The sequence below is a fragment of the Oryx dammah genome, unplaced genomic scaffold, assembly GCF_014754425.2.
Source record: "Oryx dammah isolate SB20612 unplaced genomic scaffold, SCBI_Odam_1.1 HiC_scaffold_27, whole genome shotgun sequence".
NCBI lineage: Eukaryota > Metazoa > Chordata > Mammalia > Artiodactyla > Bovidae > Oryx > Oryx dammah.
In genome coordinates, this window is record NW_024070211.1 from 98,985,535 (window position 1) to 99,013,139 (window position 27,605).

Consider the following 27,605-nt stretch of genomic DNA (forward strand, 5'->3'; position numbering starts at 1 on the left):
GGACTGGAATGACAAAGTACGTAGTCAAGAAACACCTGCAGTAACAGGCAAATTTGGCCTTGGAGTACAGAATGAAGTAGGGCAAAGGCTAATAGAGTTTTGCCAACAGAACGCACTGGTCATAGCAAACACCCTCTTCCAACTACACAAGAGAAGACTCTACACATGGACATCACCAGATGGTCAATACCGAATTCAGACTAATTACATTCTTTGCAGCCAAAGATGGAGAAGACCTATACAGTCAGCAAAAACAAGACTGGGGGCTGACTGTGGCTCAGACCATGAACTCCTTATTGCCAAATTCAGACTTAAATTGAAGAAAATAGGGAAAACCACTAGACCATTCAGGTATGATTTAAATTCCTATGATATCCACTGGAAATGACAAATAGATTCAAAACATTAGATCTGATAGACAGAGTGCCTGAAGAACTATGGACAGAGGTCTGTGACACTGTACAGGAGGCAGGGATCAAAACCATCCCTGAGAAAAAGAAATGCAAAAAGGCAAAATGGATGTCTGAGGAGGCCTTACAAATAGCTGAGAAAAGAAGAGAAGCTAAAGATGAAGGAGAAAAGGAAAGATATACCAGTTTGAATGTAGAGTTCCAAAGAATATCAAGGAGAGATAAGAAAGCCTTTATCAGTGATTAGTACAAAGAAATAGATGAAAACAATAGAATGGGAAAGACTAGAGATCTCTTCAAGAAAATTAGAGATACCAAGGGGACATTTCATGCAAAGATATCATTTCATACCAGTCAGAATGGCAGTGATCCAAAAGTCTACAAGCAATAAATGCTGGAGAGGGTGTGAAGAAAAGGGAACCCTCTTACACTGTTGGTGGGAATGCAAACTAGTACAGCCACTATGGAGAACAGTGTGGAGATTCCTTAAAAAACTGGAAATAGAACTGCCTTATGACCCAGCAATCCCACTGCTGAGCATATACACTGAGGAAACCAGAACTGAAACGGACACATGTACCCCAATGTTCATTGCAGCACTGTATAATAGCCAGGACATGGAAACAACCTAGATGTCCATCAGCAAATGAATGGATAAGAAAGCTGTGGTACATATACACAATGGAGTATTACTCAGCCATGAAAAAGAATACATTTGAATCAGTTCTAATGAGGTGGATGCAACTGGAGCCTATTATACAGAGTGAAGTAAGCCAGAAAGAAAAACACCAATACAATATACTAACACATAAATATGGAATTTAGAAAGATGGTAGTGATAACCCTGTATGCGAGACAGCAAAAGAGACACAGATGTATAGAATGGACTTTTAGACTCTATGGGAGAGGGAGAGGGTGGGATGATTTGGGAGAATGGCATTGAAACATGTATACTATCAGGTAAGAAACGAATCATCAGTCTATGTTCGATATAGGATACAGGATGCTTGGGGCTGGTGCACGGGGATGATCCAGAGAGATGATATGGGGTGGGAGGTGCGAGGGGGGTTCAGGATTGGGAACTCATGTACACCCAGGGCTGATTCATGTCAATGTATGGCAAAACCAATACGTTATTGTAAAGTAAAATAAAGTAAAAATAAAAATTAAAAAAAAAAGATGGGCACAATAAAGGACAGAAATGGTATGGATCTAACAGAAGCAGAATATATTAAGAAGAGGTTGCATGAATACACAGAAGAACTATGTAAAAAAGATCTTCATGACCCAGATAATCACAATGGTGTGATCACTCACCTAGAGCCAGACATCCTGGAATGTGAAGTCAAGTGGGCCTTAAGAAGCATCACTACGAACAAAGCTAGTGGAGATGATGGAATTCCAGCTGAGCTATTTCAAATCCTGAAAGATGATGCTGTGAAAGTGCTACACTCAATATGCTAGCAAATTTGGAAAACTCAGCAGTGGCCACAGGACTGGAAAGGGTCATTTTTCATTCCAATCCCTAAGAAAGGCAATGCCAAAAAATGCTCAAACTACCGCACAATTGCACTGATCTCATACGCTAGCAAAATAATGCTCAAAATTCTCCAAGCCAGGTTTCAACAGTATGTGAACTGTGAACTTCCAGATGTTCAAGGTGGATTTAGAAAAGGCAGAGGAACTAGAGATCAAATTGCCAACGTCCATTTGATCACTGAAAAAGCAAGACAGTTCCAGAAAAACATCTATTTCTGCTTCATTGACTAACCCAAAGCCTTTGACTGTGTGGATCACAATAAACTGTGGAAAATTCTGAAAGAGATGGGAATACCAGACCACCTGACCTGCTCTTGAGAAACTGTATGCAGATCAGGAAGCAACAGTTAGAACTGGACATGGAACAACAGACTGGTTCCACATTGGGAAAGGAGTACGTCAAGGCTGTTTATTGTCACCCTGCTCATTTAACTTACATGCAGAGTACATCATAAGAAACACTAGGGTGCTTGAAGCACAAGCTGGAATCAAGATTGCTGGGAGAAATATCAATAACCTCAGACATGCAGATGACTCCACCCATATGGCAGAAAGCGAAGAAGAACTTAAGAGCCTTTCTTAAAAGTGAAACAGGAGAGTGAAAAACTTGGCTTAAAACTTAACATTCAGAAAACTAACATCATGGCATCTGGTCCCATCACTTCATGGCAAATAGATGGGGAAACAAAGGAAGACTTTATTTTTGGGGCTGCAAAGTCACTGCAGATGGTGACTGCAGCCATGAAATTAAAAGATGCTTACTCCTTGGAAGGAAAGTTATGACCAATCTAGACAGCATATTAAAAAAGCAGAGACATTACTTTGCCAACAAAGGTCAGTCTAGCCAAGGCTATGGTTTTTCCAGTAGTCATGTATGGATGTGAGATCTGGAGTATAAAGAAAGCTGAGCACCAAAGCATTGATGCTTTTGAAGTGTGGTGTTGGAGGAGACTCTTGAGAGTCCCTTGGACTGCAAGGAGATCCAACCAGTGCATTTTAAAGAAAATCAGTCCTGAATATTCATTGGAAGGACTGATGTTGAAGCTGAAACTCCAATACTTTGGCCACCTGATGCTAAGAACTGACTCATATAAAGACCCTGATGCTGGGAAAGATTGAAGGCAGGAAGAAAAGGGGATGACAGAGGATGAGATAGTTGTATGGCATCACCCACTCAACAGACATGAGTTTAGGTAAACTCTAGGAGTTGGTGATGGACAGGGAGGCCTGGCATGCTGCATTCCACAGGGTTGCAGAGTCGGACATGGCTGAGCAACTGAACTGAACTATTTGAAAAAATTAACAGCATTGCAGTCTTGCCAGTGGCTCTATGTTGCCCACTTTACTGTGAAGTCTCCCCTTATTCCTTATCAACAAAACCCTGACTGTAGCTGAAGAGCATTTTGCTTAGTGTTTTATCTTTCTCAGACAATAAGCTTCTTTAAACCAGTGATCATAATTTCTATTTCTTTTATATTCTTCAGTTTCTCTATGAACATTAGTTTTTCCTGAAAGCAAAGCCTTCAAGTTTATTTCTGTACTGATATGTGTTCATACTTTCTTTATGGAAAATCCATTTATGGAAAATATCTGCCAAAATATTAATTTATAAGAAAAAGGCTCTTTTCAATATGATTGATATTTTTCTTTTCTCAAGTAAGTAAGACATTTAAAAAAAAAATCTTAAAAAAGTACATCTCAAAGATAGAAACAACATTTTTTTCCCAAGTCACTTTTAACTTGATCCTTCTTTGCATATTTTCTTTTCTTTGCTTTTTTGGCCTGAATACAGTAGACATTCATTGACCTTTGCTAGTGAACTTCCTGGTTGAAAAAAATGAACTTAATTGTTATATTAATGCTTAAATGTTGTTTTCTACAATTCACAAAAATACTTTGCAATGTAGATTATCATATTTTTCAAAATAATCTTTGCCATTAACATTCTGAAACCATCATATATGTCTAATAAAAATGTGAATGTTTTTTACCTTTTACCTAACAATCGTATTAAGGTAAATAAAAGAAACCCAATTTTATGTTACCCAAATCTGCCTAGCTCAACCTTACTTTCTTTTATTCTGACACTCAAAAACAAAATAAAATGAAAACAATCATAGACATTCGGTTTAACCAGTCTTTACAATATGATGGAGAAGTCTCTAAGAAATATATTTACCGTTATTGCCTTTTTGAAGGAGTTTCACTGGCTAAAATAGTTAAAACAATTTCATAAAGAAAGTAGCCAGGCTAGTGTATCATGTGACTATAAAGAGTGTATGGTTCATTTTATTTCATGAAATCTATCATCTTTAAAATCACGACTTTTATAGAAGCTGGTAGGAAGTATTTGGCATCTAAGATCAGTAGATACTAACAAGTAGCCAGTTTTACATATCTCTCACCACATTTGTAGACTGAAATAAACAAAACTGATAATGGATAGATTAAAGCCCCTCCCCCACTCAAATTTCTTGTGTCAACCCTTTCTTATTTAATTAACGGCTTCTCTTTTTAATTTTAAAAAGGTAATCATTTGATTGTTGTCATTTAAGGATGAATTTACTAAATTTCAATAAATATGAATTCTCATGGTGTTGTTTAGTTGCTAAGTCATATCCAACCCTTTTGCAACCCCATGAAATGTATCCTGCCAGGGTCCTCTGTCCATGGGATTCTCAGGCAAGAATATTGGAGTGGGTTGCCATTTCCTTCTCCGGGGGATCTTCCTGACCCAGGGATTGGACCTGTGTCTCCTGCATTGGCAGGCAGATTCTTTACCACTAAGCCACCAGGGAAGCCCCATGAACTCTGATCTCTCATTTTACTGTACTATACACAATGAATCAATACATTCAAAAAAAGTTTGCTGTTAATAAATATATGTATAATCATTGTCTCAAACTCAGAAATACTTTGTTAAAATAATTACCATAAAATAACTCTGCTTCTCTATTGCAGATATTATCTTCTAACAAAAATTATCATTTCCTAAATTTTATCTGTAAAATATAGAGTACCACTGCTGCAAGTTTTTGAAATATCTTGAATAAAATTAGAACTTATAGAACTGCTGTTGCAGTTGCTTTTTGGTTTTGGTAACAGAAAAATATGATGGAAGAAATATATTTTCCAATGCAAACATTTTATTAGGAGAGTGATTAAGAATACTAATCAATGTATAAATATAGCATTACATTTGTAATCAAACACCCAGAATAAATATATGTAGCTTGGAAAACTGTAGCAGTTACATTTAAAATCATTATGTAAAATTTCCATGTATTTGGAAAACTGAATGTTTAGTTTTTTTGGATTATATGGGTAGATGTAATTATTTTTAAATAGGAAATTATTTTTCACATTATAGTTGCAATACAAGCAAATTTTAGGAATTGTGAAACATGTAAGAACATAGGTAAAAATAAGATCCACTGTACCACCAACCATTATAACCATTATTAAATCTATGACACATTTCCTTTCAGTCTTTTAATATGCATAGTTTTATTTTTCAATTTACGTACACCATCAGACCATTTATACAATTTGTATAGAGGCTGATCTATTATAAATATATACAGATCATTACTACTTGGAAACAGTGTCTTTGTCCCAAATTATATTTTATATCTTCTACAAAATTTAGGCCAATCAAAATTATTACACATTAAGATACTTTAACAAAGATATGCAATCTTTGTTCATTTTCACAGAAAATTACTATACAATTATATACATTTCTAATTAACCATATGCTTATACATACTGATCATACACTAAAAAAGTATTTCTTTAACTACATGAATCTCTAATGAAGTAAACTTATTTTGATTACTTACCTTTAATTGTTGTTCTCTAAAAGTATCCTGAAATAAAATCAACTTATATTTTTTACATTGAGAGAGGTATTCTCAAAATTGCTAATATTTTCCCTTAGCAGGCTGCTGAAATGTTGGCAGCTTAACATAGTCTTGAACTAATAATTTATCATATTTCCTTGATTGGAACTGATCTCTCAATAAGACAATATGCTTTGGAAAACACTGATTACGTTTAATAAAAAGTGAATGGATGTCAAAGAACATTCTGCCCTGCCTAATGAGGCTTCATAGATTGAATCTAATTACCACTGATACAAAACTAAAGTCCTTTATGTACTGGATAGCAATTAGCTTTCCTCTCTAGAATAAAATTCTATTTAACTTAAAAACATAAAGATATCATTGGCATATTTAAATGAGATAAGGTTATATTAACATGAATGAAAAGACTAAAAAATGGGAATTTTTAAATAAAATCATTATTGCCTTCTAATGTTTGTGACTTAAAAACTGATCTGCTATATATGAAGTGTATAAAATAACGCTGTAGTTCACTAAAATTCTAAGAATCTGGTAAGTTACACAGATTTTTAAGTTGAAAAAAGAAAAATCCTAGAATGTATTTCCATAAACAAGTTAAATCTCAGATGAATTTGTTTTGGCATTTTAGATTTACTAATATAGAAACAAGTGGATGTGGACATAACTTGTTTCTTAAAAACTCATGGATGACAATGGAAAATAGGTTACACAATGAATGTAAAAGATCACTTGTCAGAAATCTTGAGTTCAGCTAGGTTTCTACCTGGTTGAGATTGTGTAATCTTGGAAAACTCCCTTAATCTTTGAGCTCTCAAAATGAATGACTCTCTTGAAGAATTAGGAAGTAATTTTTTACTTCTATAACTGTAAAATTAAAGGGTAAGATAGTATGGAAAAACTTGCCCATTCAAAATAGAAAACATTAATCACTAAAGGAATACCTTTCTGGGCATTATAATGGGAAAAAAGAAAAGTTCAATCAAGAAGGAAAATACCAACTTCAGTTGGCTGAGCATTTTAACCCTTTAAAACATTTTCATCCATATGATTTCATTTTAACCTCATCATCATCCTATGAGGCAGAAGGATAATTATGATTGTCTCTATTCTGCAGATAAAGAAACTGAAGTAAAAGGGCATGATTTTGTTGTTTGAAATCATAAAACTATTTCATGGATTAACAAGAATCTAGATCTCCTCATTCCATAATTAGGACTTCTTTCAGTGGAGCTAATAAAGGAAATAAGCACATGTAGCTGAATCTAAGTATGGAATAAAAGCAAACCATTAAAGGAAACATAGGAAATGAGGTTTTAGTGGTAAGTTCTTTGTGGTGATTGGTGAGGTTATGTACTTAATCCTTAAACTCAAAGAGAGCTGTGGTGATGTTTTCATAAATGTGTGTAATTCTTTAAAAATTCAATTTCTACAAAAAGGAGAAATTTCATTCATCCACTATTATGGAATTCCCCTAACTCTATCAAAAACTTATCACACTTGTGACAGTGAATCATGTAGTATGGCATAATAAAATGGATAAGATCCTCCCCAAAACTAAGGCATATTTATCCTCTCTTAGACTGACTTATAACAATTTTTTTCCTATTCAAATTTTTTTTAATGTTTACCTTTCAGGGAACTAATGTTTTCCTATATTTCTCATGAACATGCAGATACTTTTATACTTGTATAAACTATCAAAATTAATGACAGAATTAACAAACAGGAAAAAGTTTACTTAAATTTGAAAAAAAAAAAAGTCAAAGCTCCTTGCTACTGAAACACAGTATATTGAGGCCTTGTGAGTGTCTACCACAAAGTTATATGTATAGCTATAAGAATTAACTAACAAAAGGCAATGCTCCAGAGTGTAGTGAAATTTACTTCATTTAGGTTATGTTACTACTTTTTGGTTCAAAGACTGTACTTTTTAAAAAATGGATACCTGCGGTCCATCTCTGGCTTCATAGAAGTCACCCACTCTTATTTTTGCACTGAAGCTGAAATTGTCCCTTGAGATATCCATTATTCCATTTCTGCTGAGATACTGAAAAAATCACATATTTTTCCACTTCAGGTTTTAATAATTACAACCCAGCTTTGATGTATAGCTATCTTCAGGACACTATGGTTTTGTATAATCTATTAAAGGGCTATGGATTTAACAGGAGATCAATTTAGGTTAAGCACATTCATTAGTCTCACACGAGAGAATATTTTGTGTTAAAGAACTTTGAGAAAGGAGTGTATTTTTTTTCCCATAAGCAAGCTTAATAGGCACCAAATCTGTGTTATTTGGTGAAAAGTATGTACCTTTATTACTTCAGGGTACTGCCTAAGTTTCTTTCCACATGGAGCATAATATGCTACTTCTCCTTGAAGGCGCCCTCCAAAGTTTCTTATTCTTGTCTCTCTCTGCCAGCTACACATAATAGAAATGAGGGTTATAACATACTTAGTTTCAAGAATACTTTTAAAAATAAAAACATTAAAACAATTTAAGAACACACGCTCTTTAGACAACACAAAAAATACAAAGAAAAATATAGCCAGTCATACAATTCAGGTACATTGAAATAATTGAGATTTTTTACTAAGTAATTTAACTAAAGTTAATCAAACTCAATTTACAAATATTAAATATCAAAATTTTAAGAAATCACACTGGCATGACTTTGGGTAATTGGGCATGTTCAGTAATGTGTCAGGGTATATTGAATTTATATTTGAAAAGCTTTAAATGAGAAGAATAAAGCAAACTTGGCTCTCTGCTCTTTGGGGATCACGAACTTGCAGTGTGAAAATTCTCAGCTCCTGGAGAAGGAAATGGCAACCCACTCCAGTACTCTTGCCTAGAAAATCCCATGGATGGAAGAGCCTGGTGTCTATGGGGTCGCAAAGAGTCGGACATGACTGAGCGACTTCACTTCACTATTCAACCATTTTAGCCAAACTCTGCTCAAGTCTTTCAGTTTTACCCACAGTGGCTTTCACCATCCTTTAAATCTATCTTCACAACAACTTCTGACACTCTTAACTGTGTCCCTGCTCTTTACCAGATGATTTGCTCTTGCAACTTTGTCAATCACATTCCCACCTGGCTGCATATGATCCCATCCCAGCTCTACCGTACCTAAACCCAGCAGTTAGGCTTAATTTTAGTTTTCTGATATATCAATCTCAGATATATCAGCTTTGCTCTTCTGCTTTAATAAATACTGTGCAGTATATTCACTTCTGTTAATAACAGTAGAGAATGAGAAATCAAAACATGCATAAATATGTGGGGCAAAAGCATAAAGATAAATCTTATTTTGCATACCCATATTCCAAAGGAATATGCAGTTCACGTTCATCTGTTACTCTTCTCCTTTTGGAAGTGCCTTCAAGAAAATTCAACCAGTTAACATAAAAGATTAGTTTATACACATGAAAAATTTTTGATAGTTTTGAAACTTTTCTTTGAATATTGTCTTAATGACTTGAATTATTTAGTGTTTTTCTGCAGTTTGTACATTATTTTTAGATTATTTTCAACAAAACACACTGTACAAAGAGGGGTTCCCCCCCCCCTTTGGTCTGCATGACATAATAGCTAGTATTTATTTCTCTCTAATGAAAAGACGATGAAAGTAAAAAGGTAAAGCTTTCCTCTCATCTTGTTATTAAGGAAATGGCTAAATAGAAGTAGGAGGAAAATAGCAGATAGAGGTTTCGGGAAACTATGTACAGTTGTTTTCTTTGAAAATATGAGTTTTAAGATGTTGAAAAATTTCAACAGTTGGATCATACATTTAAAAATAATATAACTTCTATAGCCATATAAATCCATAGTCAAAAGCACTTTAATTAAACTACAAAGAATAGGATTATAATTATATGGAAAATTTTTCATGACAAAGATCAAGCTTCACCAATACAAATGGATACATCTTAAATAAACTGGATATCATATTGGTTCATGGCAAATGAAAACAAAATTAGAAATTTTCAAGAAAAGAGTGACATGTGTAAAACAATATATTATTTTACAATACACGCCTATATTTTTTTAGTTATTCAATTGAGAATAGAAATTTGAGAGTAAAAATGCAAGACCTTTTAAAGAAGACCTCTAATAGTTTATAAAAGATCAAACAGGAAAAAAGATATGGCATGTTAATAAAATACTACTACTACTCACTAATACAAATGATATCGGCTATGTGTTGGGCAGACATGCAATTGTATCTTAAAAATAAAAGTGAGCTCATTTTTGTAAATTACCAAAAAAAAAAAGTCCAACTGTCAGTCAAATTCTAAATTCTAGAAGTATAAACTGAACATAAAAACAGGAAAATATTTAAACTCAAGAGCTGCCATCAATCAGGTTCTTAAATTGGAAGCACAGAGAAAAAAAAATGGTAGTGAGTCATATCCTTTGAAAATACACGCTGACCTTTCTTAGCCTAAAATCTAGCCCTTGATTCCAATGAGATCATCCCCAGAACACTGTATAAATAAGAATTCTTGTTATGGTTTGATTTCTACTTCACAATAATAAAAATAAAGTGTAGGTACCAGAGTGTGGACTTGAAGTAAGTGTGGAAGAAGGTGTGCCAAGAAAAGCAGGTGACTGGGATTCAGAACATAAGGCAGCAGGAGCAGAGCCTGGGGCTTTTGCTATGTGGAGGTTACGAGGTGTTGAGTGAGCTGTGAGACTGATGGAAGGGCTTTTGACAGAGGAAGCTGTTTTATTCAGTTTCATTGAAGTTTTCTCTCCTTCAGTATCACTATCTGATTCATCTTGGTCTTTATCATCATCATCATCTTCTTCTGATCCTTCTGTATCTGATTCTGAATTACTATCTGATTCTGGGAAGTAAAAGAAGCATTTGTATATTATAACTAGATAATCACCAACAGTTTGCAGTTTGTATCTAAATGGAATAGTTCAGGAATCAGCATTTGTGACTGAGAACTCAAATGAGCAACTTTCCTGAAGAGTAAATGTAAAAATTACTGTCTTAAAAGCTATTTGAGCACAAGGTATGTAGGCCATAAATGCTTAAAATTCTTCATTAAAGTAACTGTTTTACTCAAATCATAAAACAGTTCTTCTCACATGACACTATTCACATGATGAGTTTTCAAAATTATTTTCAATTTAATAAAGAAACTAAAGTATAGAGGAAACAGAATTTTATTATTTAAATCAATAGATTTCAATAATCTGAGAAGTACACAAGGTTCAGTATGAGGAAGAGAACTCTGGAATTATCATCATTCATTCTTCTGGGTTTCGAGGCAAAAGAAAACAATTTTGGTGGAGAGATATTTGGCTTTGGGGCTGCAGTTAATTCTACTCGTCAAGCTTCTCAGGCTTCACAAAAGATAGTATTACAGAAAAAACTGTGGGGAATAATTTAATGATTTAATAATTTAAGTTTGTGCTAGCAATGTAGTCCTATAAATTTGCATCTATTCCTATAGATATGTAAAACCTAATCACACAAATGATACTAGGCCTGTATTTTAATGGTTCCCAGAACAACAGCTTCTATGGAATTGTGTTTTGTGTAGTACTAGCTACCCATATCAAAGTTCATTATAAAAGTTACCTTTGAAAGCTATTAATACTATGTATTATGCAAAGTTGTGTTTATGGAAACCCTAGGAAAATATATTATTAGGAAAAGTTGTTCTTACCCTGAGCAAGTAGGTTGTTTTTACCTTATAGTCATTTTTAAAATTGTATAATTGATTATATTTTCCTACTTATATTGGTAGATAGAAAATTTAAAATTGGATTCGTGGCTGACCAGGAACAAATTCAAAAACTTTTATAATATGTATCTCATCTTTGTATTTAAATTTTAAACTATCTTATATTTTATATTTTCAATCTTCTGTGGAACAAGAAAGAGAGTTAAAGGGAAATAAAACAAGAAATTAAAAAGAAAATAAATAAAATCAGGGTACTCTATATGTTATTAAATAAATTCTGTGTTGCTAAGAATTATTCATAGAGATTTAGGCTTTGGGGTATTTTCTGAATGAGTAAAATTTTGCCTTTCTTCAAAATATCCAGTGACACAATTTAACAAGTAGCAGAAGAGATGAAAAAGAAAGGACAAATGAGTGGTCATGAATTAAATGAAAATTAAGCAAGTTCCTCATGTTCTTAATTCATGAATTACTTACTATCATTTTAAAGTTATTTGTTTAGTATTAAATGAACAAGCTGAGAACTTAATTTAGGATTTTCAATCTCAATTATTCCTTTCCTTTACCACTCACTACAGAAAGGCACAGAGCTGCATGAAACTGAACGATAGCAATTTCAAATCTGTGGATCTGAAGAACCTCTTTAAAATGTTTTGGTTCACATGGCATTTAGAGAAACACTTTAAACTTAAGAATAGAAAACAACCTGATTGGCTGTCATCAGAGTCGTCATCTTCCTCATCTTCCTCATCTTCGTCCTCATCTTCCTCTTCATCCTCATTCGAATCTTCAGAATCTTTGCTACTAAGAATGTCTGAATCTGTTCCTCTAAACTGTTCCACTAGAGATTTTGCAGGATGAGAGTGAGGCTGTGTTTTCACTGTGTTTACATTGTTGCTAACTGCTTTTTCCTTCCCCTGACTATGCAGTATGGGAGAGGGAGAGGGTATGACAGTTGTCTGATTGCCAGGGGTTCTTCTTCCACTTGTACTCAGATTTACAGGTGAGGAAAAAGGGGTGCTACTTGCAGTAGCAATGTTTTCACTAATCTTACTCTGCATTTTAGTTTTGGTAGTAAGTGCCAGGGGAGCTTCTTGAATGACACTTTGAATAACTCCATTTGGTTGGTGATTACCTAAAAGTGCATTTGTCAAGAATGGATTAGGGTTGCTGTTTTCTAATGTTTGTTTTGGATGTGCTGGTGAACTAGAGGTTGGTTTTGGGTTTGACAAAGCTGCAATAACCTTCTTCAGGCTCTTGGATGACTCCTGTTTCTTTAACTGAGCTGGGAATGTCTGTTTATATTGTTCCTGTTGAAACATAAAGTAGAATACAAAATAATAATGTATCATAAGAATAAAGACTACCTTTATTTGCTTTCTGTATCTGACAACAACTAATCATATACAAATTTAAATCATGATATTTAAGTGATATAAACGTAGTAGAAGTGATGACTAGTTGATTGCTAAACCTTGGCTAGACATATTTAAAAATTTAGTAAGTCTTTCCTCTTCAAAATATGTGTTTCCTTACTGCTCTCCCCTCTGATTACTGTAGTTCCCATTTTTCTCAATGACCCAAACTTGAAACCTTAAAAAATCTTTACTTTCATTTTTTTCAAGTCAGCCACATTAATACTATGTGTTTTGAATTCTTTCATTGAAATACTGCTCAAATTTAAGACATACTATCACTTCTTCCGACCCAACTCCCAATATATGCATATGCCAAGGGCAATTTTCTCATAAAATAAGCTACATTTTATATTAGCTCTTTGGTCAAAACCTTCAGTGCCTCTTCCTCCACTGCCAACTTTATAAACCTTAAACACTTATATCTGATATTCAAATTACTTTTCAAGTAGACACTAACAAACCTCTGTAGTTCAACTGGACTTTTGGCTATGCCCGCTGCATGGCATACAGTACTTTTACCGCCTCTACAGTTTGTTATAACCATTTTCTTTGCCTAAAATATCTTCCTCTAATATATTTCAAGCTAATGAAATCCTGTTCATTATTCAAAATCTGACTCAAGATGCTTCCTATATTTGTCCCAGCCTAAAGCACTCATCTCTCCTATCCTTGAGCTCTTTTATGTCCCCACTTATAGCCTATCCTGTAGTTTTCTACAGTAACCATGATTTGAAGTTAGTAGAAAGGCTGGCTTAATGTTCCGTGGAATCTACTTTGTAGTGTCTTTAGCACATTAGCATTGGAAAGAACATAGAAAACAGTTTAGAAAAAATTACACTTTTTCAGGAAAAATTCATTTGTAAACCAATAAACCATAAAATTTACATCTGTAAATAGCAACAAAAACTTATTTGACTATCAGGATCTTCATGAAAAGAATAACATCATATGAATTTCATTAAACTTGCATAATTATAACTAAAATATAAAAAAGAAAACTGAAGTAGAATGATTAAAATATCCGAAGTTGACAGAAATAGAAGTTAAATTTTGAAAGGTAAAATTCTGCAATGAAAACGATTGCCTTGAAATTAAAATCAACAGTATTCTCAGCACTGGACCTGGACTCTTAATACGCAAGTCAGCAAAGATTTGTGGTGGGTTATTTCATAAATATAAATGGAGATGGAATGCCACACAGAATGACTTATTAAATATTTTAAAGTACCAGTACTAATAAGCAGTAAGCAATTCCCATATAAACTTTTTTATCTTATTTAACTTATCTTAATGGTATTTGTTTAGAAAATTAAGTTAACTTTTTGTAAACAAAGACTGAAATATAGTGTTTGTACATAAGGCAATGCTTCACAAAGAGAAAGGGCTTAATTGGTCTTTATTCAGTGAATAAAATATGGAATATTGTATTATATAATGGTTTATCTTTTTAAAAAGAATTTTATAGCAAACTTTTACATAAAATATTTTAATATACTTAATTTTACTTAATATTTATATGAAACATAAATATTGCATAGTATATGAATATATATATATAATGTACTCAATACTTCATATTTTATATATATACTGATTTAAATTTTCAGCAGAAAAATTTAGTGTCTTTTCATTCCTTGGAACAAAATTTTGTCACAGTCATTTTGTATTCTAATAGGCAGTTAGTATTTTTAATAGGCAGTTAATATTCCTTCCAAATATATAGGATCAAGAGTCATAAAATCAAAACCTTTCCCTTTACTTTTATGTTTCATATTTTAATTTTCTGAAGTTGCTTCTCATTCTATAACTCTGAAGAATTATTTATCAAATATTGACATCTGAAGGTGTTCTAAAATAACCCAGAATGACTGTATTTTATCCCAAGACTAGCATCAGTTATGCTTTTACAGCAAATGTGCTATCCTTTTTGATATTAGGGGTGTGACATTAAGTAGGAGGGGAGAAAAATGAGATCTGTATGGTAGCAAAAGTCTTGCTACTTCAATATACCCTTGAGCGATCGGAGTATGAGAAGAGAGAGGTGCAAAGCTTTGTCCTACCTCGAAGCTCTTGCTCCCTTAGTCTTTACCTGACTCTCTGGAGACCATAAAAAATCTTCTAGGCAAAACTCCTGGTCTTTATTACAATTAACGTATACTGACTTAAATTAAATGTCTACAGTATAAGGTTTGGAAGGATCCAATAATTAACACTGAAGAAAATCATCAACTAGTGCGGAAAGCAGATACATAGAAGGAAGAGTGAAATAATGGAAACTGTCATAAGAAATCAAGCAAAATTCTAAATATATTAGACTGTCACATAAAGAATGAAAGCTGATGTAAGAGAAGTATTTATAAAAATACCCTTTAACTCAATGCCTGCCTGCCACCTGCTAAGTCGCTTCAGTCATGTCTGACTCTTTGTGACCCTATGGACTATAGGTTGCCAGACTCTGTCCATGGCATTCTATAGGCAAGAATACTGGAGTGGCTTGCCATGCCCTTCTCCAGGGGATCTTCCTGACCCAGAGATTGAACCCATGTTTCTTATGTCTCCTGGATTGCCAGGCAGGTTCTTTACCACTAGTGCCACCTGGTAAGCCCTTAACTCAATTCTAGATACCAATGAATAGATAAAGTCATTCACAGTTGAATCTAGGGTGAATGTGCAGTCACATAAAATATTTCCCACTAACTACCATATTATTTCAGAAACACCAAGTTATTTCACCTTTATCATGGGCTTTGAAATCAGAATGATCTTGGTTTAAAAATCTGTCTTCTCGTAACTTGTTATATGATGTTGAAAAGTGACTTAACCTCTCTAAGCCTTAGTTTCTTTACCTCACAAAATTTTGTAAGGATTAGATAAGATCACATGGGTAGAAAGCCTAGCTTGGTTACATTGATAAAGCAAATGTTTAATAAATGGCTTTATAATAGATGTCACATAAAAATCTTCAAATAGGAATTTAAAAAACTCTTAAAAAATTAAGAAAACTTTCAAAATGCAAGTAACTACTGATGTGGCTCTGTAAATTTATTTATCTTAAAGTGGAATATACATTCATGAAAAAATTAAAGTAACCAATGCAAAGTAATTTTTAACTTGCTTAGCTTTTCAAAGAGAGTCAATAATATGATGCCAATAACTCCTAACAATTGACTGGTCCATTACAAGTTGTCCTATGTGTGGTATTATGATATCACTCATCATTCCTTTCAGATTAGTGGTTCTCAAATTCGGTTGCACCTCTGAATCACGTGGGATGCTTTTTAGACGTGCAATATCTTAATCTCAACACAAAAGATTCTGACTTTAAATTACTCTGAAATGGTTAGTTCTTTTTAAAAGTTTTCCAGGTGATTTTAATGGACACTTAGGCTTTAGAACTACTCATTTAGATTCTCAAAAGACTTCTGATTTCCTCACTTTTCTTTGACCTTGTTCTTAAATTCTTCCCTGATAGCTTAGTTGGGTAAAGAATCCACCTGCAATGCAGGAGACCCTGGTTTGATTCCTGGGTTGGGAAGATCCGCTGGAGAAGGGATACGTTACCCACTCCGGTACTCCTGGGGTTCTCTTGTGGCTCAGCTGGTAAACCCACTCCAGTATTCTGGCCTGGAGAATTCCATGGACTGTATAGTCCATGGGGTCGCAAAGAGTCAGACAGGACTGAGCGACTTTCACTCCCACGTCAAATTCTTCACTGTAAAAAACATATGGATACCATGGGGGGAGGGCAGGTGGGATGAACTGGGAGATTGGGATGGACACATATACATTACTATGTATAAAATAGATAAGTAATGCTGCTGTTGCTGCTGCTGCTAAGTCGTTTCAGTCGGGTCCAACTCTGTGTGACCCCAGAGAGTCCCCCGTCCCTACCAGGGAGCCCACCAGGCTCCCCCGTCCCTGGGATTCTCCAGCCAAGAACACTGGAGTGGGTTGCCATTTTCTTCTCCAATGAGTGAAAGTGAAAATGAAGTCACTCAGTCATGTTCAACTCCCAGTGACCCCATGGACTGCAGCCAACCAGGCTCCTCCATCCATGGGATTCTCCAGGCAAGGGTACTGGAGTGGGTTGCCATTGCCTTCTCTGGATAACTAATGAGAACCTACTATATAGCACAGGGAACTTTATGAACTCTGTGGTAACCTAAATGGGAAGGAAATCCAAAAAAGAGGAGATATATGTATATGTGTAGCTGATTTACTTTGCTGTACAGCAGAAATTAACACAGCATTATAAATCAACTATATACTCCAATAAAAATTAATTTAAAAAATAAAGAGTCAATGGACAAGGACATTTGTGATTTTTTTTTTTTTTTTGAGAAAGAAAGGCAGCATATCATAGTGATTAAGAACAAGGACTCTAGTGTTATAGAGTCTAAGTTTGAATTCCAGCTCCATCACCAACTAGCATGTGATCTTGGGTGAGTTAAGTCATAAGAATCTCAATCTGATCACATGAATTATGTACATGTACACGATATTATTAGCGGCATTTACAGATGTCGTTATCCAATAACTAAATACATATGCAGCACTTAAAATAATGAATGGTTGGCAAAACAGTAAGTCTTTCCCAATGATTAGGATTGCCTAATGATTGTTTTTATAAATAAAAGTCAGGCGACTGTGTTCAAACAGAATATTTTTTCTCCAGTCTTGTGAGTTCAAGATTAAAAAACACTGGTCACTTAATTACTAGAATTCTTCTGAACATATGATTGTAGACTATACAATAATATAAAATTAACAGCAAGAAAATAAATACGAAATAAGTTTTCTGGTGAGTGGTTCTGGTGTTTGTATCAGTAAATTTACTCAAAATATTTTGTGTTTTGTATAATTCATTAAGAATGGTAAAGGAAAGCAATTCTTAGAAAGGATTTTTTTGCTTAAAATTGATAAATTACAGGACTATAGAGGTAAATTAATTATTCAAGAGTTCATTTCTTTAAAAAAGAATATACTAATATTAGGAAAAAAAGAAACTGATTCTAAACAAAAGTAACTGTGAAGTGTCCAATGCAAATATATTTATCCTCTTACTGATAAATTACTAAGCCTAGGGAAAGATGACAAGATTGTGTTTATAAAAGTATATTAAACAGGTGTGTAGGTAAATATAAAATCACAGAAATTTAGTTTTCTGGTGTGAATATTCTATTCGTGGTGACTGAGAAAGTATAAATTTAAGAGTAGAATTCAGTTTAAACTTAAACATTGTAAGACTATATAAGAGCTCTTTGTCTAATAAAAAAATTCTTCTATAAATTATTTTTAACTCACCCGTTTGGAACGCAATTCACTGGTCAAAGAACTAGATTCTTCAGAGGTATTTTTATTCCCTGCTTTAAGTACATCAGGAGAAGGAACTATGAGTTTCATGTAAGTTTCCTTTTTGGCTTGATTTACCAAAGATAAAGGTTTCACATTGGACACCAATCCCGTAGACTGTATTACACTTGTATGTTTGTTCACAGATTCCTCCTTTGCCTGAGAGCTTTGGAAAATAAATGGAAGCTGCTGTGACAAAACCTGAGGCTGCTTCTGCTGGGATTGGAATGATGAGTGAGTCTGGGATTCAGACAGAAGAGGTAATGGCTGGTGAATTCTTTTTTCCTGGGCTTTTTCAGTTGCTTTCTGTCCTTCTGCTTTTGGGTCTGAAACACCATGTAATAGCACCTGGCAATACAAATTAAAAGGCAACTTATTTAACATCTGTTAAAACAAAGAACATCAAGCAGTAAACCATGGAGGCGAAAAAGGGTACCTTAAAAAAGTGTTTCTAACGATTGATAAATATATAAAGCTCACTAAAAAATTCACAAAACGTCCCTTTAAAAATGTTTCTCTATCTCCTTTTTATTCTTGTGCAAAATGAAGAACTAAAGGCAATGATAAACTTTAAACTATATAGACTTTGAGAGTTAAGATAAGCCAGTTAATTCCTAAATATGAATAATGTGCAGATACTACCCAATGAAATGATTTATACCTACCTGGTTGTTACTTTTCTGCTGTGCTTCAGTCTCTGAATCAGAATCATCATCTTCACTTTCTTCAATACTTTGATCTTCTTCTTCATCTTCCTCCAGGTCATCCGAATCACTGCTACTAATACCTTCACTTGACGTGTCTGATGATGTGCCTGAATCACTATCACTGTTGCTAGAACTTTCCATAGCTTTCTTCCTTGGCTTCTGGATAAAGACAAGATTTTTTAACAAGATTTTTCTTTTTGGAAAAAATTCAAGTTTCAGTAAGAGGTATGCTCTTTTAATTCTTAAATGATATTTTCAATCTCAAAGTATCATTCTAGAAAAAAGTAAAAAGCCACATGTTTTAAAGGTAATTATTCAAAAAACTGATCACATTAACTTATCCGACAGGAATCTCCAGTAAAAAAAGTATAACATCTGTCATGTATAGAATATTGAAAACAGTATACAATATAGTATATATATATATATACATATACACTCTCATATGACTGCCATGCTTCAAAATGTATGACAGATTAAAAAAGCAATTTATAAAAATATAATTCCAGTTATGATAAAGAAAACAACAGTTCCAGATATGTACATTGAGTTCTACATTTAGCTTTAATCTTTCTTTGTGTAGACAGTGAATCAGTAGCCAAACACACCTTTCTAGGTGCTTGACTACAATAAAGTCTATGACAGAGTCTCTGCCTTCAGAAAACTTACATCCCAGTGGTGCTGGTGGTGATAGACTAGACAGATAATTATTTTAAAAGCAAATAATTCCATACAGTAAAACATATTGTAGAGAAGATAAAATAGGCAGAAAAAGGCTTAAATGGCTTTAGTTAAGTGTCAAGGAATTTAAGTTTTGTATATTTCCACATCAGAAAAGACAGAAAAATATGATAAAGAGAGAGATTAATTTCTGGAACATTTAAGACTCTACAGGACAAAGAAAATTCAAAGCTGAAAAGGGACCTGAGGTCATATAAAAGGAAAGTTTTCTTTTTAAAGGACAGATAATGGTAGTGGATAAAAAGAAGAAAAATAATGATATAAACTATAACTAAATAACTATACAATAATGAAAAAGTTAAAATTCTGCCAATAGGAAGACTAAAAGGGAGAAATGTCAAAACAACAAAGCAACAAGACTGACTACAAAGTTACTTCAGAACATTTCTAGTGTTTGCTGGTAGATAAAATGAATTACAAAGCAATGAATTACACAAGTTATGGCTTTAGAAGAAATGAAGCCTTTCATAACTATGGGGTTTGGGAATAAAAGATAATAATACACCTCTACAAGAGAAGGCCAGGTTTTGAAGCCATAGTTGCAGATGGCAAACATATATTTTCCTTTGTGTCTTCTGAAATTTTATTTAAATCATATAAAATACATGTGTGAAGAGAGTCACTCCTGTTATATTCTGCTTGCCATGATACTGTGTTAATTGCGCCAAAGTAGCATAGGAGAAGGTAATGGCAGCCCACTGGTCCTCTTGCCTGGAAAATCCCATGGGCGGAGGAGCCTGGTAGGCTGCAGTCCATGGGGTTGCTAAGAGTCGGACACGACTGAGGGACTTCACTTTCACTTTTCACTTTCATGCATTGGAGAAGGAAATGGCAACCCATTCCAGTGTTCTTGCCTGGAGAATCGCAGGGACGGGGGAGCCTGGTGAGCTGCCGTCTATGGGGTCAAACAAAGTCAGACACGACTGAAACGACTTAGCAGCAGCAGCAGCAGCAGCACAGGTATACTCTTCAATAAGCTAATAGTCTCATCATTCCCTAACCTCTTTCCCTTACAGTAAAGCAGAAAGGGATTTGAAATAAGGGAAATCACAGGATGAGAAAGACCAAAGCAGAGATTAAAGGGAAATAATACTAATAGAGTAATGTTAAGCCTGCCATTTTGGGGGCAGAGAAACAGCTCCTTCTTTGCAACCAAAATCTGTTGTGAATCTCTTAAGTATGTTTGGGCTTCCTAGGTGATGCAGTGCTAAAGAATCCTTCTAACAATGCAGGAGACTTGGGTTTGATCCCTGGATTAGGAAGATCCTCTGGAGTAGGAAATTCTATGGACAGAAGAGCTTGGTAGGCTACAGTCCACAGGACTGCAGAGTCAGACACGACTGAGTATATAGGCACACAGGCGTAGCAAGACTATAAAAATCGTAAGGAACCTAAACTGAAGTTACCACTTTCAGTTTTAGAAGAAACCAAGGAAGGAAGGGAATAATGGAGCTACTCTGATTCAGCAGAAAAAAAAAAAAAACAAACAACTCCCATTTCATTATCCAAGCAATAACTCCCATTTCATTATCCAAGCAATCTGTGTAGTTTTCATTTACAGTTGTTATGATAGATGGTCCTACACTCCTTAAGAGTGGGTCGAGAGGTGAGGGTTCTAAAGCTTCAGGGACATAAAATATTCACTTGTAGAACTTTCTGTAGCCAGCAGATTCCTGGACCCCAATTCTAAACAAGGCACAGGGATCTGCATTAACAAGCACTTATTATGATTCTAATGCAGGTGGTCTTTGCAGACCATACTCTGACAGTATGCAGAGAGTCTGTTTTATAACAAATTTAGTCCCTGCGTTAAAAAGAAAAAAGTAGATGTGAGTAGACAAGTCCAGGTATTAGGGAAAGATAGAAAACTGAGTTTCAATATCACCAATTTCATCTCCTTAGTCCCTATTAACGTGTATGTGTGGGGGAGTGGTTCTTTTGAATTTTTACAATTAAGTAGTATGTCTTTTTTCTGTCATTTAAATATTTTAAAAATGAGTCTTCTTAGATTCATAAAAAATAATCAAAGGAGATTTTACTAATTACCCCTTTTCCCCTTACAGCGACTTAGCAGCAGCAGCCCCCTACCCATTCTAGGAAAGCTTTTCAGAAGTCTCTCCTTGAACTTTCATTTCCCTGGGTATTTATTTCTTTCAATAGCAAAACAAATACATATTCAAGGCCATTATGTAACCAGGCAGAGTTGTTCTAGTCTCTGGAGATACAAGGGTGTGACGTACAGATAGCAACTCTGCTCTCATGGGAACAGGGAGAAGAGAATTAACAAACAATGTAAGTAAGGGTTTTTAGTGATAAATACCATGACTAAAACAAGATAATTGGATAGACAGTATGTGCTGGGGGTGGGATGAAGATGTAGATGTAATTGTCAGGTAAGATTCTTTTCAGTTGAGACCTAAATGGAGAGCCAGAGCCCATCCTAGAAAGATAAAAGAGCCTTTCAAGATGAGAAACAGCAAAGGAAAAAGCCATGAGCTGGAAACAAGTTTGATATGTTCAAAGAATGGAAAAGTTAGCCAGACCTGCTAGATCACAGAAACTTGGGAGAGAGCCATAGGAAATAAGGCTTGCTGGACTGGCAGGGGCAGACCACGCAGCGTCTTACAGGCCATGGTAAGGATTTTATTCTGAGTAAGATCAAAGAGTGATAACATGATATTTTAAAGTGATAAAAAAATCACTTGCATTTTTATAAGACTCTTATGGTTGCTGTGGTAACAATAACTTGTATGGCAACAAGAGTAGAACTTAACCCTGAACTGTCTTATTTGTTTCTCAACAGGCTTTATGTTTGTATATTTTAGTCTCTGTTGACTTACTTTGTTAAATTTAAAATACCTATATTTATTCTGAATATACACATAGGCTATGTGAGGGAATTGGACTTAATGATTTCAAGTGAGCATCACTGATATAAGTAACCCTGCCTTCTAGGAGGAATTATCAAAATTAGCTGAAGAACACTTTTCAAACTTCACATGAAAAGAGCTGATGAAGTAGTTCTTTTTTTAAGTTTTTAAAATTGAAAATACAGGGGGAAAAAAGTATAGGATTTTCTTTTTTAGTTTCAGTTCCCTTCATCTTCATTATACTTGAACAATACACTAACACAGATTCATTCCAGACCATGTATTATTAATATCTAAAAGTACTCTTCTGAAATCTTAAGTTCTAGTATCCCTCACACTGATAGTCAATCTCTCTCTAGTGATACTTCTATGTAGATATAAATAGACATCCCTGTGCTCAGTTGCTCTTTGCAACCCTATGAGAGTGTAGCCCACAAATCTTTTCTGTTCATAGAGTTTTCCAGGCAAGAATACTGGAGTGGGTTGTCATTTCCTACTCCAAGATACCCCTATGGTACCCAGAATTTCTTTCCTTATATCATTAAAGAGGTACCTCTGTAAGGTTTTAATAGCTGCTCCTGGAAATATTTTCTACTTTACCTTCACTTATTTTGTTTACGAACGTCAGTGTGCTGTGCTTAGTTGCTCAGTCATGTCCAACTCTTAGAGATCCCATGGATTGTAGCCCGCCAGGCTCCTCTGTCCATAGGGTTTCTCCAGGCAAGAATACTAGAGTGGGTTGCCATGCCCTCCTCCAGGGGATCTTCCTGACTCAGGGAACAAACCCAGGTTCCCCACATTGCAGGCAGATTCTTTACCGTCAGAGCCATCAGGGAAGCCCCAGGAATGTCAAAACAGATTCCTTACTAGAACGAAGGACAGAATCTGTTTCATACCCATTCCTCCAAAGTCTTCCTTGCACATTGTGCAGGCACGAGATGTATTAGATTTTACTAGATTTAGCACTTCTTCTAAGAGGTCTGTTGTTTTAGTTTAGTAGCTAAGTCATGTCTAACTCTTTGCAGCTCCATAGACTATAGCCTGTCTTGGTACAGTCTCTGTCCTATACCAAGGACTATCCTCTGGACTATCTTTGGATTATCCTCTGTCCTTGGTATTTTCCGGGCAAGAATACCGGAGTGGGCTGCCATTTCCTTCTCTAGGGGTCTTCCCAACCTAGGGATCAAACCCACATCTTTTGCAATGACAGGTGGTCTCTTTATCATTGAGCCATCAAAGAAGCCTTCTAAGAGGTAAGGCATTGTAAGATTTAAAAGCTTGGGTATTTAACTTTCAGAATACATATAGATATAGAAATCCCATGATATGAGGTCTAGGACATGCTTCAAAATACCGTGGGAGCAAGGAGTGTGGTTTTTCCAGTAGTCATGCATAGAGTTGGACTATAAAGAAATCTGAGTGCTGAAGAATTGATGTTTTTAAACCGTGGTGTTGGAGAAGACGCTTGAGAGTCCCTTGGACTGCAAGGAGATCCAACCAGTCATATCTAACCAATCAGATCCAACTGATTTCCTGAAATTAGTCCTGAATATTCATTGGAAGGACTGATGCTGAAGCTGAAACTCCAATACTTTGGCCACCTGTTGCAAAGAACTGACTCACTGGAAAAAACTGGGAAAGACTGAAGGCAGGAGAGGAAGAGGACGACTGAGGATGAGATGGCTGGATGGCATCATCGACTCGATGGACATGAGTTTAAGCAAGCTCCGGGAGTTGGTGAAGGACAGGGAGGCTTGGCATGCTGCAGTCCTTGGGGTCGCAAAAAGTTGGACATGACTGAGCGACTGAACTGAACTGAAGGAGTAGGTGGCATTTCAGTCAGTATCTCGTGTGCAGAGAGGCTGACAGCAGTGCAAAGATAGGCCTTTGGAGCTCATACTAATGGGAATGCCCTCAAAACATACCATAAAGGAGAAGAGCAAAGAGTAGTTGAAGAGGAACAGGTGGAAAATATGACCCCAAATATGTTTGTCTTGGGGCCCAAGAAGAGTCCCATTGAGTTTCTGTGATGGGTATCATCATTCTTGGTGGCTTCGGCAGATGACCTTCCCTCAGACTCTCATATGTCTTGTTATGTTCTGGAAAACAATTATCTTCTGTTGAGATGGAACTGAAAGGTCTTGAGGAAATATTTCTATAAAATATGCTCAGCAAGAGGAAAGCAAACTTTGTTTAGTTGATCCTGGAAAATATATGGAACTCGATGCTGTCTTGAGAAAGGGCAAATGGAAATATAATACAATTGTTTCTCGGAATTAAAAGTCAGAGCCTGAGAGACATATTGTTTAAAGTTCACATCAGTGCTCTCTGCAATCAGTCGCTACCCATATTCTGCTCTTAATGTGGTGTGTCAGAAGCTTCTCAATCCCTTCATATTATAGCTGAGATAATAGAGAAAGTGATGTTACAGGATCACAAACTTTTTTTAAAAAATCAACTTATTTTTTATTGAAGGATAACTGCTTTACAGAATTTTGCTGTTTTCTGTCAAACCTCAACGTGAATCCGCCATAGGTATACATATACCCCTCCCATTTGAAACTCCCTCCCAATCCCACCCTTCTAGGTTAATACAGAGCCCCTGATTGAGTTTCCTGAGCCATACAGAAAATTCCAGTTAGCTATCTATTTTACATACGGTAATGAAAGTTTCCATGTTACTCTTCTATACATCTCACCCTCCCCTCCCCGCTCCCCATGTCCGTAAGTCTGTTCTCTATGTCTGTTTCTCCATTGTTGCCCTGTAAATAAATTCTTCAGTACCGTTTTTCTAGATTCCATATATATGTGTTAGAATACGGTATTTATCTTTCTCTGACTCACTTCACTCTGTATAATAGGATCACAAACTTTTGACACTCTGCCCTCAGAAATGTCAGGCCCTGAGAGTGGTTTTTATAAAATGTAGACAAAAAGGCAATGTTCTAGCTATTTTCTGTCTTTCCAAAATGTCTGTAGTTGATGCTAGGGCTTGAACTCAGAATAAACCAAGACTTCTCACAAATTACAAATGGAAGCAGTCCAAATTCACTGATATGGGTGCACTTACTAGAAATTCAGGATATAATGTGTTGGTTCATGTAGCTGGAGGTCTCTCAGCTTACTTAGTAGGGTGAATGATATTTGGACACAGTGGTGGACTATATTTAGTACAGCTGAAGTGTCACAACTTCCCTAGGACGATGTGGAAGAGGAATAGTGTCCAGAATGCTGGAGTGAATTTACCATGTGCAATCTGCACAAATCACCCTATTCTTGTTACTGGTTCTATAGCAGACAAGTTTAGTCAGGAGGTCCAAGGAGGAGAATTTGTTGAAAAGGATGTGACTATTGCCCACGGCAGAGAAACTCACGAACCATCACAGATAAACACTGGCACACCGGAAATACCACCTGCTGGAGTGCCAGAAAAACTTGCTAGGGATCTACTAGTAGTGGTGACAGAAAAATTAGCTAGAAAACTAATAGCACTGGCATGCTAGCAAAACTCAGTAATAAGCTGCCTGCTGGGATGTCAATGAAACTCACTAAATGGTGTGCACTACCGGATCTTTTGAACACAAGTGGCAGGACAGCTGCCAGCTCGTGAGGAAGCTATTCACTGGAGGCACAGCATAAGACCAAGAAGAGAACACCTGAACCAAGAAGAGAAGCCCTTTCCTCTTCCAGTGTTTCTCCAGGACCCTCTATTTGCAAGGTCTAATATTGTGCCAACTGACAAAGGAGAATTCAGACCTGAGAAGCATTAAATTGCTAACCTGCACAGTTGGGGTTATGATGAAATAAAATTGACTATGAGACTGTAACTGCTGAAATTGAATAATGGGTACATAGGATAATTATTCTATTCTGTCTATTGTGCATTTTGAAAATTTCCACAATAAATGGTTTCTTGTTTTGGTTTTCCTAAAGCATGGGCTGTGAAGTCAACCTGCATGATTTCATATCCTAACCACTTAATGGCCAACTACCTGGGGACTCTTTTTCTCGATTTCTAATAATAGTACCTACCTCATTAGGGATATAGGGAGGGCTGAAATCGATATTATGTGCAAAACAATTACAGCAGAACCGGTATGTGTTAACTTCCCAATAAACCTTATCTATGAGGTCGCCATTAACCCCACCACAAAGCCATGAGAACTTACACAGAGCTGGGGAATCAGACTCTTGAGGGCACAGACTCTTGTGTGCACCAGGATCCAGGAGAAAGGAGTAGTGACCCCACAAGAGACTGACCAGACTTGCCCATGAGGCTCCTGGTGTCTCCAGCAGAAGTGTGAGTCAGCGGTGGCCTGCTGCAGGGCTGGGGGCACTAGTGGGTGCATGGGACCTTTCTGAAGGAGGTCACCATTATCTTCAATACCTCCACTAAAGTTTGGCCCCAGGTAAATAACAGGGAGGGAACACAGCCCCACCCATCAACAGAAAATTAATTAAAGATTTACTGAGCATGGCCCTGGCCTTCAGAACAAGACTCAGTTTCCCCCTCAGTCAGTCTCTCCCATCAGGAAGCTTCCATAAGCCTCTTATCGTTTTCCATCAGAGGGCAGACAGACTGAAAACAACAGTCACAGAAAACTAACCAATCTGATCACATGGACCACAGCCTTGGCTAACTCAATCAAACTATGAGCCATGTCAAGTAGGGCCACCCAAGACAGATGGGTCATGGCAGAGAGTTCTGACAAAACGTGGTCCACTGGAGAATGGAATGGCAAACCACTTCAGTATTCTTGCCTTGAGAACCCCATGAACAGCATGAAAAGGCAAAAAGATAGGACACTGAAAGATGAACTCCCCAAGTCAGTAGGTGCCCAAAATGCTACTGGAGATTAGTGGAGAAGTGCAGATGACACCACCCTTACGGCACAAAGTGAAGAGGAACTAAAAAGCCTCTTGATGAAAGTGAAAGTGGAGAGTGAAAAAGTTGGCCTAAAGCTCAACATTCAGAAAACGAAGATCATGGCATTCG

General features: G+C 35.8%; 1 protein-coding gene across 21 annotated transcripts in view; it reads right to left on the minus strand.

Annotated features, from left to right (window-relative positions):
- Positions 1 to 27,605, minus strand: part of BAZ2B (bromodomain adjacent to zinc finger domain 2B) — a 323,345-nt gene that overhangs the window by 91,969 nt on the left and 203,771 nt on the right. For 9 of the 21 annotated variants that reach the window (XR_005719073.1, XM_040229153.1, XM_040229156.1 and 6 more), the window contains 7 exons: positions 18,957 to 19,157; positions 18,244 to 18,639; positions 12,228 to 12,831; positions 10,376 to 10,669; positions 9,138 to 9,198; positions 8,129 to 8,237; positions 7,761 to 7,862 (listed from right to left, as the gene is read on the minus strand). Coding sequence is in view for 20 of the 21 variants with exons in the window: in XM_040229153.1 (XP_040085087.1) it covers positions 7,761 to 7,862; positions 8,129 to 8,237; positions 9,138 to 9,198; positions 10,376 to 10,669; positions 12,228 to 12,831; positions 18,244 to 18,639; positions 18,957 to 19,157 (1,767 nt within the window). In the remaining variant the exon portion in view is untranslated. The remainder of the gene's footprint in view (positions 1 to 7,760; positions 7,863 to 8,128; positions 8,238 to 9,137; positions 9,199 to 10,375; positions 10,670 to 12,227; positions 12,832 to 18,243; positions 18,640 to 18,956; positions 19,158 to 27,605) is intronic. The other 12 variants (XM_040229158.1, XM_040229165.1, XM_040229164.1 and 9 more) reach the window with 3 other exon arrangements.